At 49.7% G+C, this 12,538-nt stretch overlaps 3 protein-coding genes across 3 annotated transcripts; 1 reads left to right on the forward strand and 2 right to left on the reverse strand.

The window, feature by feature from the left end:
* Positions 1 to 228: 228 nt before the first annotated feature.
* Positions 229 to 1,879, reverse strand: N7525_002797 (uncharacterized protein; the record flags this gene model as incomplete). Its single annotated transcript, XM_061212452.1, has 3 exons — positions 229 to 863; positions 1,368 to 1,648; positions 1,800 to 1,879. The coding sequence occupies 3 exons, from the start codon at positions 1,877 to 1,879 to the stop codon at positions 229 to 231; spliced, it is 996 nt and encodes a 331-aa protein (XP_061069473.1).
* A 661-nt stretch (positions 1,880 to 2,540) lies between these two features.
* Positions 2,541 to 4,943, reverse strand: N7525_002798 (uncharacterized protein; the record flags this gene model as incomplete). Its single annotated transcript, XM_061212453.1, has 6 exons — positions 2,541 to 3,152; positions 3,198 to 3,788; positions 3,840 to 4,101; positions 4,152 to 4,369; positions 4,433 to 4,549; positions 4,851 to 4,943. The coding sequence occupies 6 exons, from the start codon at positions 4,941 to 4,943 to the stop codon at positions 2,541 to 2,543; spliced, it is 1,893 nt and encodes a 630-aa protein (XP_061069474.1).
* Positions 4,944 to 7,274: 2,331 nt separating this feature from the next.
* N7525_002799 (uncharacterized protein) lies at positions 7,275 to 8,753 on the forward strand (the record flags this gene model as incomplete). Its single annotated transcript, XM_002558413.1, has 1 exon — positions 7,275 to 8,753. The coding sequence occupies one exon, from the start codon at positions 7,275 to 7,277 to the stop codon at positions 8,751 to 8,753; it is 1,479 nt and encodes a 492-aa protein (XP_002558459.1).
* Positions 8,754 to 12,538: the final 3,785 nt, after the last annotated feature.

Raw genomic sequence — 12,538 nt, forward strand, 5'->3', positions numbered from 1 at the left:
CGGAACCACCTAGGCTGATAGGGTGAAACAGAACACCAGTGGCGAAGTAAATATTTCTATCGAACGAACAAAAGAAAAATGAAGGGGAAAAGGTTCGAATACCCTCTAGGATAGTACATTAGAGTTGAAAGCGAAATGACACGCGAAGCTTGGATCGGCGGTGAAGGACCCTAGTGCAAGTAATCCAAACAGTACGCTGATGACAGGCAATCCATGAGAGCAAAACATTCAGAGTTCCCAATTTCCCACTATATTCTGTACAAAGATCTGCGGGTCAAGGAATGGCATGGGTATAGAAGGGTGAATGCGAGATAAAGGAACCGAACTCCACGGGGTAGAATTATCTGTGATCTCTACCCGTGGCCGTATAGCTAACTGAAACCGTGATTGTCCAGCGCTTGTTATGTTTCCCACTGTAGAATTCTGCGAGAGGATGTCACTTATCTGACAACGTATCCTTCGTAAGTTTCCCAGCATTGACTCAACTCGTGGAAGAAAGAACGGATACTCTTCGACAGCCTCTCCGGTTTCCGTACTGAGCTTACTGAGCCGGAGTTCTATCCAGTCCACCCGCTCAAAAAGGAAAAATGCCGATACATAAAGGAAAATATCATCGGCGCAGGTGTCTTGGGATAACGGATCTGGCCCCGTCCAGCTGAAGGAGCGGACGTTCTCGTAGCTGGGATAGAAGACACATTCAATGGCAGGAGTCCCCTTATGTCCATGCTGAGTATACTCTAACCATCCCTTGAGGGATTGGTTTGAGCACAGAGTGCTATAGCTTTCTGCGAGGCAAGGCGGCGGTGTTGGTATATTGGGAAATTCTCTCCAAATTGATTCAAGATCCAGATCCGAATCGTAGTCTGAAGGGACATCAGCGCCAGTGTTAAGTATCGAAAATTAATCCAACTAACCAGTTTGATAAAGTTGTCCCATCCTTCCCGTGCAAAAAGTACCACGTTCACGATGAAAGACAGTTTCTGGACGCAAGGATCCAGGAAGATTTGGTGATCTCATAGGGTCTATATGTAGAGGTCAGGATGACTAGCAGAAAGCTCATCGAAAAAAAAAAAAGAAAAACAAAGTTGAAGAAGAACCTTGACCATGACCGTAAGAAGACTGAGTTACCCTGGGATGGTGGCTCCTGATCTACGTAGAAGCAACCGGTGGATGATCTTGTTCCCTGAAAATACATTGGTGAGGTGTGGGGAATGGGAATGCCCGCCCCACACATACTCCACCCGTTGAACTATGTCGACCTACAAGACCGGTCAGACCACGTTTTTAGATATTACAGTACCCGAGAATTTGGTCAGACGACGATAGCTTGATTTAATTTGCTCCTACACGGTCTCATTGTAGCTCACTTATCTGACACGAGGGCCTGTCACTGTTCTGTAGTGTTCCGAGAACACCCTGGTGTACAGAGACGAAGGCCTGACGATGATCCCACAGCAGTAGTTCTTGATGATTGCAGTACTGTTGAAGCTTTTTGTTTTCCCTCACCAACCATTTGTTTGAGTCTTGCAGGAAGCGACGTTCCTCTTCCAAGCGTATTTTGCCGGCCGACTTGATCGTGTAGCACTCCCACAGACACAGATAGAGGTCGAGAAGATCGACGGCAGAGGACGACTTTAAAGAAGGATGGCTTTATAGAATCTGGGACATGTTGCTAGTCAAAGAACAGGCTGCACTGGCCGGAATTGTCTGGAATGTTTGGTTAGAGCCGGCTATAAGAGGTGAAAGAGAAACCTAACGCTTGTCTCGCCCCGTGACGCTCGTTTCAAAGAATCTATTACCTGTTCCGATCTTCCTGGCGTGTCAACGGGGATAAAAGACTGATCTGGAGGTTCACGTTTTCTTTTGTTGGCTCGTCCAGACTGAGACGGAGAAGCAGGAGAGTCCATTGAGTGGTTTGGATTCCAAAGCTCGTCGCTATCCAGATTGTAGAAAACAGGGATAGGAGAGAACAAGCTCGGGTAAACTGTATCTTTTATATCAATGGTCAAGAAGATTACGATACAATAGACTAGATCCTAGGAGATTGCATGGGGGGTATGTTCAAGCTACTCGGATGATAAACACACCCGCATGAAATGCCTCATTCACCACCAGGCTCAATAAGAGGATGCCTTGCTAAGGGTGGATATCCTTGTATTTGCCGTTGACGACGCCCTGTCACGATCATATAAATGAGGGCCGGCAAGGAATCGCGGGTGCGCACATAAACCGGTTAACATTTTGCTGAAATTGCCCGATTTTACATCTTGGTCAGGGCTGCTAGTTAATGATGAGTACAATATCTATTGGACTTGCTTTCATTAATATCTGGTCAGGCACGATGAGTTCATACACCTACAGTGAGATACTGTAAACTAAAATTTAGAGGTGCAAATTATATATTTTCTAGGTAGCAACACGAGTGCGGCAGATCATGATCAAAAGCAACCGCCTTATTTGACCAAATCCATCGCGGGACGCGTTGCGCCGCGTGGTCCACCGCGCACCACAAGGAAGAATCAAGGAAGCCACATGCAGACCTACAACTCGTACGGTGACTCCATTAACCCACCCCCTGGGCATGCGGACAGAAAACGAGCCCCGTCCACCATAGCACCATCCCAAATCGAAGGGTCACTCATATCTGCTGAACAAAAGGGCAGCCGCGTCGTATCATCGCATGCAAGGCCGGCAAGTTCCTTGCCACCGCCCTCCGATAAAGGATAGACACGACGCATTAGAAACTGCTGGCTCCTATATCGATCACCGTGAGAGAAGTCCCCAAACGCGAGAACCTGCAGGGCTGGCAGTCCGTCGGGGCCAAATGCCCAGTCCGCAAATGACACGAAATCCTCAGCCTCTGCAATTGCCGCAGAAGACATAAGCACTACCTCCTGCGAGTCTACAAACTCGAGGGGTGACCTATCAAAGTACTCATCAACAATAGGAGGGTAGTTGTGGCTATCATTAGAGACGTCCCGGTTCACGGAACTCCAGCACGAACGAGGATGCCATGAATATCCTTTGCGTATCCCATTTAGATAAGTGGTAATCTCTCGTGGGATATCTCGATGGAATCGCTCGAGGCCGCTGAACCGCAGATGTAGAATCTGAAGCTGGGAATGCTTGGCAGTAGGTCGAAGGCACCGACGCTGTTCTCATTAGCGGCACTCGTTACTGGACCGAGAAAAACTTACAGCCGCAGACGGACTAGCACACAAAGCCAGAGCACACACCTGGCCCAGGTCTACACCGGTAGACAAATTCGTAACCCAAGCGGGCGACACATCCCGATCATCCTCAAATAAGCCATCAGCATCGATTGGTGCGAGTTGGCGCTCATGGTAGACAAGGCTTTTCAACGTGGTCTGGTGGTGCCGGATGGTGTCCTGGATGTGGGATTTTGACGATGGGAAATTGGACAGCCTCAAATGCAGAAGCTGCAGCCCACGAAATGAACATAAGAACCGCACAACAGCAGAAAGGCTATATCCTTCGCCCGGTTCGTGTAGCAGATAATCGAAAGAGAATTCGAAATGCGTCAGTCGGAGCGGCTTCTGTGACCAAGACAGTAATTGCACGAGATGCAACTGATTCGGGCAGTCACGCAGCGTAAGCGACCGCAGAGAGTAGAATATCGCATTGTGTCCCGATGAGATATCCAGGGGCAAGGTCACCTTTGACAATGACAGCGTGGACAGAGCGGAAAGAGCTATGGGATTCGCAATCCCCGTATCCTCGTTCGTAGTGACGCCGGTCCCTCTACCCCCATCCTCAAGCTCCGGTCGCTAAAGCCCAAGGCTCTGCCAGCACAGAGCACGGGCAAAAGCCGATAGAACGAAGCCGATGGACAGTTGATCTAGGCAGCTCCAGTTCTGACGGATGCACCGTCGCAACAAATCAACCTCGGACGGATGTTGGAGTCCTTCCCACTCAAACGCCGTCAGACAGGTTAGTCTGGACATTCCTTCCAAGCGGTGCGACGTTTCAGGGCAGGTCCCATCAGTGACGAGTGAGAGACGAGTGAGGCGCTGTTGGTACTGACTGAGATAGCCTTCCTGGTCGAGAACCCCCACTGGAACACATGTCCCCAGTCGCCATCTATTGTTAGTCAGCCACAGGTCTAGTCGATGGGTATCGCTTATACTGACTCAAATATGCTCAGTCTATTCGGCTCCAAGTGGGTGAAAATCAGCTGCAATTGATCCTTCACGTCGTCCAGGAATTGCTGATATGCCGTCGCATCATCCGATGCTCCCAGCGGGGCCGGGGACTCTGGCAGCCCCGCGGCACGAAAGATGTTGTAGTATGCACATCGATTAAACCGAACAAGATGGAATGGAGCCCTGATCTGTAGGTGCCGCGTGTGCTAGAGATAGTCCGCGGCTCGGGAAGGACCGAGATGGCGAAAGAAGGGGTCGACATCCAACACATTCAGTGCCCATTCACTTGCTGCACAGAATGAAACTGTACGGTATATCCGAGGAACCAACACTGCATACAATCTGGACGAGGCGCGGCTGAGAACGCGCAGAGTGGTAACTGGCAGCTGACGGGCGGTCAGTACCTGGACCAAACAAAACAAACATGCTGGGCTTACCCAATCTGCAATCAGCATCAGAATCTCACACGGCAAGGTCTCCAGCATTGTCCTCTATGCTCACTTCATTCATCCGCTCCGGACAGCAAGAGGCTTATAAGCACGCATCTATCTGAGCACCCAGTCAAGTTGCACAGACATTGCGCAGAGGAAAATGTCTAATATCTGTGGGTCATGCATCGCGTTAGCAAGCTATTTTATCCGGTCACTGATAAATAGGCTCAGTGCCGTTTTTGCAGCCGCTCTTCACCCGCAGGCCGCCAGGTCTTGTGAAGCGCGTTGTCAAGCTCAATGGTCGTTCGGCATGAGCGACAAGCAACCAACTGACCATAGCGGTGGCCATGGTATCTTCACCGAAATTGGCAACCAGAATATTGAACGACGAGTCGTGTTCGAGAGGAATTAATAAGAACGTTCAAGGGGAGAACAGGTCATGTCGGCGCACGGTTCACGTGGGGCAACGGATCAGGTGGTGGCTGAAACGGCGAGTGACGGTCGGAACGATTATATTGCGGTCCACCTGTACAGCAATTCAAGAACAGTTTGCTCAAGTGCCATGTCCTACAAAATAAGTGACAGTAGTAGCTCAAGCGAGATCTGCGTTGACCCGGTGTAAACATCTAACATTTACATGTCAATGGGCATTAGGCCGTTTGCTTGGAGAGCAAATAGAAGTGGAAATGTGATCTCTTACGTTTAGGGTGCGATCTTCGTGTCGACTTTTCACTAAGATTGCACAAGTTTGTCACCAGGACTAAGGCACTGGGTGATAGGGTTTACCTATAGGGTGGTCGGTTGACCGGGCAAAAACCACCCACGTCTACTATCGTGCAAGAGGAATTGATTATCAGCACATACAGGGTGAATGGAGATATGAGCTGCGAGACCCACATGGTATGTACGAGTTCCCCTGAACGCGAATAGCGACAGGCTTCCTCGCGTTACGCCTGATAGAGTATTCAATGCCGACTATAGTTGTTCTTAATTGATTGCTTATCTCAAGACGCTACATATACTATGTATACGTGAGCTTATCACACAAACAATAAATTAGTCTGGGAGGCAGTTTGGGACGTTTGCTATACGATACGGGGGTTATGTCTCGGAAATATATACAGATTGTCAGCGATCTGAAGTACACAAGATCTTGGCTATCACGATAAATTGTGATTAGATGAAGAACATTGAATCGTCCAGATTTCAACACCAGGGATGTAGCCTTGTTGATCGACATGGAAGGAATCCAGGCAAGGGCCAGATATGAGAGGTAATTAACAAATGTTCTACTCACGCCGACTTTGTAGTCTGCCACACCTTCTCCAGGACCCAATAAACCTTAAGCTATGTTTTGAGCCACCGCATGCAAGACAGCACTTGAATAAGTGACGGCATTGTAGGCCAGGACTAAATGCATCACATAGAGGCTGGGCCGCCAGCCATTTACCACGCCAATCCTTTCCAACGGATAAAACAGATAGAATGTAGTGCCAAGAGAATTCCAGATGGCCATTTGCCCGTGATGTATCGCCAATGAGGGTGCACTCTGGGATGTCCCAGTGAGGGCATAAATGGTTGGTATGAGCGAAAGTAAGCCCAATGAAACGCAGCTGTACGGAAACCGGTACCGCACTGCACAGCAGCTTGGATCGCAGATTACAAAATCCACCAGAATCTCGACAGCAACGACGGTAAAGGCAGATATGTATCCGAGCTCGAGGTAGGGTTCGGTGCGGAATAACACAACCACGGAAGGAACGGTGGCTGCCCAAATCAGGACTAAAGCGGCTCCAAACTCCAGCTTTTGCCACTCTGCCGCATCATTGCCCCGGAAAGCATCTAGAAAGCGGTAGAAAACGCTGGATGTGCACCAGAAGATGACACCTGCGCAAAAGACTAGCACGGACAGGGAGTCCAAAATTCCTCTGGGGGATAAGGGGAAATAGAAGAGCAGAAAATGGATCACAAAAAGGTAGAAGTAGAGCAATACAAAGATATTGATTATGGTGATGATTGCAAAATCGTGCAAGGACTCCGCTTTTGGGTCAGCCATTTAGGTCGTTGGTCGTGTACTTGTTGGAGCGAGGACATGGGGAAAACTGAGCTTTTAAGGTGAATAGCAAGAGCGAAGTAGCTGCTGAATCGGACGCCACCCTGGCCTGTGTATTGCCCAGGACATAACCAATGTAACTTAGTAGAAGAACATCGTGAGAGAGAAGGTCAGACACCGTGCAACGGTTAACAAGTGACACTAACCAGTGGCTATTAAAATGCGTGGTCAAGAGAGGGTGGTCAAGAGAGGGTGGTTAGGAGAGGGTTGTTAGGAGAAGGTTATTAGGAGAGGGTTAGGAGAGGAGAGTTTGTTAGGAGTGGGTGGTTAAGCTAATGGTAAAAACATCCACTTTCGGTTGGTGACGATCTCTGGGGAACGGAAGGAGGGAGGAGGGAAGATGGGGGAAGGGACAGACAACAAAGAAGCAAGCAAGGTAGTCTAGCATAAACTTGGAACTATAAATAAGGGAGGCTCTTTCATCCGTCTCAAGAATATCCATTTATCCATTTCGGAGAACATTCTCAGCTATACTGGGCTATGTCTTCCTCAAACCCTGAAGGAGTTTCAAAACGCAGTATGAGGAATCAGGCACCAAAGGATTATAATATACGAAATCTGCAAAGAATGGCTGAAAGCGGGAGTGGAGTCTCTCAACCCAAGGCTGCTGCTGCGGATGCGCAAGCCTCGTACATCCAGCCGGATTCCAGTAAAGGTACCGGCGCGCATATAACAAACCAAAGCCAGTCGATTCAGTCACAGTCGAAACCCCCGTACAACACTCAAGAGGAGCAGCCAAGTCCTGATGGTACGCGAGAAACGGTTCCAGGTGAACCGAACGACCAGCCTATGGGCGACGCCGGGTCTGAAAGGGAACCATCTGGATCCCCTGTGGCCGGCCCAAGGTCGGGTCATATGGCTGAGAACGCAACTGAATCTGGTAGTCCTGCTTCTGTCGGCGCCAATGACCCGTCGGACTCGTCGGATGAGGTCCTGACTGACCTGAAGAAGCTCTCAATTGGCAGCGATCGCGATGGAGAACCAGACGCCTGGAGTCGTCTTGGACGGTCAAACGTACTGCTGGTTCGGTACGGGCCCTACAAAGCGGCGAAATACCGGGTCCAGCCTGGAAATGGGTACAACACCCAAGGGCTGCAGAAAGTATCCAAAAAAAAGACCCGAATTTCGTGCGTGATGTACGAAGGGGAGGACGGGGAAGAACATTATAGATACAGTAGGGACAACATCGTCGGCTTTGTTGGTGTGGCATTTTATGAAAGAAAAGCAGACCCGGACAAGGACTACAAAATAGCTCCCCCGGCCTTTGTCAAAGTTAAATGGCAAGGAATCGATGCTGCGCATCAGGGATTATTGACCAGGGGCAACTCCTGGATTACCAAGCAAGATCTGGTCAGACTCACTGACCTAGCCACGGCAGAGCAAAAGATCTCCGAGGCTTGGGATAAGCAGGAGGAACGTCACATTCAGTGGCAAGGCCAAATAGGAAGAGACAGCCCTGATCGTTCACCCACTCCTTGCCCGCTGGATTTATTCAAAGCACAGAAGCAGGAGAGGATAAAGCGCGAGCTTACAATAAAGCGCGAGCTTACAAGAGAGCCTTCTATACCAAGTGCACAAGGTATGGAGGTGGATCCCGAAGGGTGGAGGCTAGGAAGTCGCCAACCAGCGGCGAACAACACACAGCGGCTTGATTCAGTTTCGGTGAAGCAGGAATTGGACAGTGAGGACGATGAAGACAATGATCTGTTTGTCGATGACTCCAGTCCTAATGCACGGAACGCCAGTGATCAGAATACCAGTGATCAGAATACCAGTGGTCAGAATACCAGTGGTCAGGATGGCAACGGTCCGAACAACAATGGCCTCAATAATGATATAAGGAGCGGATCTGGTCAAAATCGGCCTCCACCCAAATTAAGCAAGTTCTATAAGAGATGGTTGAGAAGAGCGAGAATTCCGGAAACTGATTTCAATAACCTCGACGATGCATACATTGGGAGATTTGAAGCTGCTGCATACGCTTATATGGACGAGCTGAGGAAGCAAGGCTACGTTGTAGAAGATGATCTGGGTATGGATATCTAGGGTGGGGGAAAGCGGCCAAAGATCTCGGCATTTTGAAAGCGATCCAGTTATCCTAGCATTAAATGTGAGGAGAATGGTAGCAAAATTTGTTTTCCATCGCTGGCGATGTGAGGACTTTGCTCGGCATACTTGTTAAGTCGTCTCCGTTTTGCTTCGGTTTATTTACACTCAGAATGAATATCAACCTTTAATTTCGGGCAATTTCAGCGATGGGAGAAGGGGAAAAGGATAGATTGACTGTTTCCTAGAAATAAATAGTACAATGGGGAAATGGGAGCAACTTGCTCACTACGGATGCGGACTCTCTCTATTTGCTATCTGGGCTGAATCTAAAAATACATATTCTATCCACCTTGTTGTCCAAGTACCATGTTTTACATGTATACTACACACACACACACACACACACAATTTATTAACGCCCGGAGGCTGAACCGAAAGGGCAACTATCACAGATCTAAATATACACGTCTTTGCTAATGCTATGTCTCCTTGCAGCCCATACAAGATTCCTTTCAGTGTATGTCATCTCAGATGTCAATATCTTAGCGGGTCCTTGTGGGTTAGTGTTTAGTTAGTAGACTTGCTTGAAGGCGCTTATCCAAGTGTTCAACATCCTATCCTCGGCAATTGAAGCGCGTCTACCGTCTCTGGCACAAGGTAGTTGGTGGGTGTTAGGTTGGGGTAGGGTTAATCTGTGTTGGTCGACACGGTTAAGCGGCGTCGAGTCGGCCCGTGGCGATTGCAAACCGTATTGTGGCTCGCACTGCTTCCAAATTCGGCTTCCAGTTCTGGTCATCCAAAGGCGATTTCCCGCCCAGGAAAAATGATATGTTGCCTCGGTGAGTATGAGTACATTGCAGCATTTCCGTCCGGTGTGTGGTCCACCTCTGACATCGAAAGAGAAAGTGCTCCACGGTCTCTCTTGCTTGTCCACATGCACACTGATCTGACTCTGCGACGTTGATTCGATAGAGGTATCCATTGAGTCTCGCCATGCCAGTCCGGAGCTGGGCTAGCACGCTTGCTTCTTTCCACGATAATCGATCATACAATTGTCGGGTATGTTTTCCTGGGAGTGCTGCATCCACTCGTTTGGAGTGTTTCCCTACATTCTCTGGCAGGCAATTTTTGGGGACTGCTTGGGATCTTGAGATGTTCAGTGTTGTCGACTTCACCCGGGGGACCTGTGCTTGCGGGGTAGAATCCTCTTGGGTCGCCGTCCGAGCCTGCTCTTTTGCTAGGCCTAGCAGTTGATTATCTTCGCTGGTCGGGACCCAACAGTTGTTGATGCGGTTCTCGTGCTTCCGTAGTCTCTTGATCAGCTTGTATGCTTGGCAGATGTGTTCCTGGCCCGACTGCTGTCGAGGGTCCTTCAGCGTGAGAGCCGCCGCTTTGTTGCTCGTGAGCAGCGTGACCCGTAGCGTGCCCAGTGCATATGCCATTGCTGCCAATTCGCCGGAGTATGGGTTCTGCTCGATTCTTGCACCCAGCGTGACGGAGAAAGTTTTCAGCCTCGGTTTTCGATATCGAGGTGGCTGCTTCTCAATCGCCACGCCAAATCCTACCATCCCATTCCGCGCCGAACTGCTGACCGCGATTCGCATTATACCGCCCGTTTCGGTTTGTGTCTCTGGTACATTCTGGCCATCGCCCTGTACACGTTCCTCCCATGGTGCTAATGTGAATGGACTGATGGTTTCCAGTGTTTCCATATCAATGCTCTTCAGCGCGTCTGCGACCTGATATAATGGCGAGCGGTGGTATCTTCTGAATTTCTTGATCTGAGCAGTACTCCTGCGGAGGGGATTGGTTGCTGGTAGGGTGTGGATGTCTGTCCACGTCTTCGCAGCTCGTCTCCAGAGCCGGTGTTGCACCGTGGCGATGTGAGCCTCCGCTTCCGCTACGCTGGTCGCAACTGTGAGGAATGTCCCGACAATCGCTTGCGCTCCTACTCTCTGCACTCGGTTGATCGGCCCGATGTTCTTATTCTTGAATGCGTGCATCCAGACACTGGAGGCATAGTCCACCACCGGGGCTACAGTCGATGTGAATAGCTGCCGCGCTGTTGCTGGGGATTGACCCCGAAGCCGCCGAAGCTCCATCGCCGCCTCGAGTCCCTTGGACGCTGCCCTCGCCATATGTTCCTTGTATTTGAGTCTCGTGTCCATGATGACGCCAAGAACCTTGACATGGTCTCTGGGTTCAACAGTCTCTCCCTTGATAGTGAATGGCTCCGAGTCCAACTTGCTAGCCTTGGGGGCGAAGTGTATAATGGCAGTTTTATCTGCTTCAAAAGTCGCACCACTTCTTCTTTCCCAGTCGAGTGCTTCATTGATGATTGTTTCAATACCGTGCCGGTTGCTCTGCGCAGTCGGTCCGGTCACCCACGCAGTAAAGTCATCCACGAAGGCAATCGCGCCTCCCTGGCCGTCGATCTGTCGCTGTACGAGGTCTGCGTTGAAGAAGAGGAACAGGATCGGAGACAGTGGAGAACCCTGAGGCAGTCCAGCCTGTGGGAGGCTTTGGGCCTCAGATGCTTGCCCATTGATTTGGATGGTCGCCGTTCGCTCCGAGCAGAACGCTTCGACCCACCTAAGCAGGACCTCCGGGATCCCTCGCGCTTTCATCCTTTGAAGCAATCGCTCCTTACAGACCCCATTGTAGGCTCCTCTGACATCGAAGCTGATCAGGCTCAAGACCCGTCGGCCACGCCACGCCGCGTAGATTTGCTCTTGCAAAAGTAAGAGCGCTTGCTCCGCGGACCGCTGCTTACGAGCCCCAAAGTGGCTGGTCGGAAGTAGGCCGTAGGTTTCCACCGCGTGTGAGATTCTTTCTGCGATGACAGATTCCAGGACCTTGCCCAGTGTCGCGAGGAGTGAGATCGGCCTCCAGGCCTTCGCAATCGTATAGTTCTCTTTGTTCGGCTTTTTGAGTGGTATGATCTTCGCATGTCTCCACTGCTTGGGCAATGTGCCTTCATCCACCGACGCTTGGAACAGCTCCAGGACCCCGTGTTTGACCACGGGCCACGTCATCTTCCACACTATCGCCGGTAGGCCATCTTCACCAGGCGCTTTCCAAGACTTTGTCGCCAGCAGCTGCCGTTCGACCTCCTCCATGGTGATGGCAGACGTCTCCACGGGCGCCCTCTGCGGCCTGGTCCCTTCATCGTCAATTATGTCTGGCAGTGGTGGGAAGAATTTCTAATTTTATCACACCGCTAACAAAATGTGGCTTGTCCATACGTTTAGAAGACATCATTCTTTCCAATATATTACATACGACTCATCATGTGATTTGGAGTTACAATACGTTTCAGGATTTGGAAATTGCCCAATCCAAACATAGACTAGCGCATTTCAGGGTTAAGTTTGGAAAAGAATCAAAGAGAGTAAAAAGGTGAAACTGATTTCGAGCGCGTCTATAATACTGCCCGCCCAGCATTGTTCGTTTTTAAGATTTCCTCCACCTGACTTGATTCTTTCAGCGAAGTAAATGTTCCTGGAATTACCAAGTATCCAGCAAGGAGAGCCCAATCTGCTATGCTAACCGTAACATTGTATCTCCAATCCATTTGCGCCTCCTTTTTTTAACATTATTGTATAAATCGTATCATGGTTTTGGCTGAGAATGGTGTTTGCATGAATATTATTAGCTGAACCAGGTTGAGCATGCCCCGCTTGCTTTCTCACATTCTCTAATATACCAGACTGCATAGCAGACGATGTGATCCAATATATGAAAATGTAACCATAGACGAAGGGCCGATGCAACTTATTTAT

Source organism: Penicillium rubens (assembly GCF_028828025.1).
Source record: "Penicillium rubens strain IBT 27055 chromosome Unknown utg000002l_segment0_segment0, whole genome shotgun sequence".
In the NCBI taxonomy this organism is placed as follows: domain Eukaryota; kingdom Fungi; phylum Ascomycota; class Eurotiomycetes; order Eurotiales; family Aspergillaceae; genus Penicillium; species Penicillium rubens.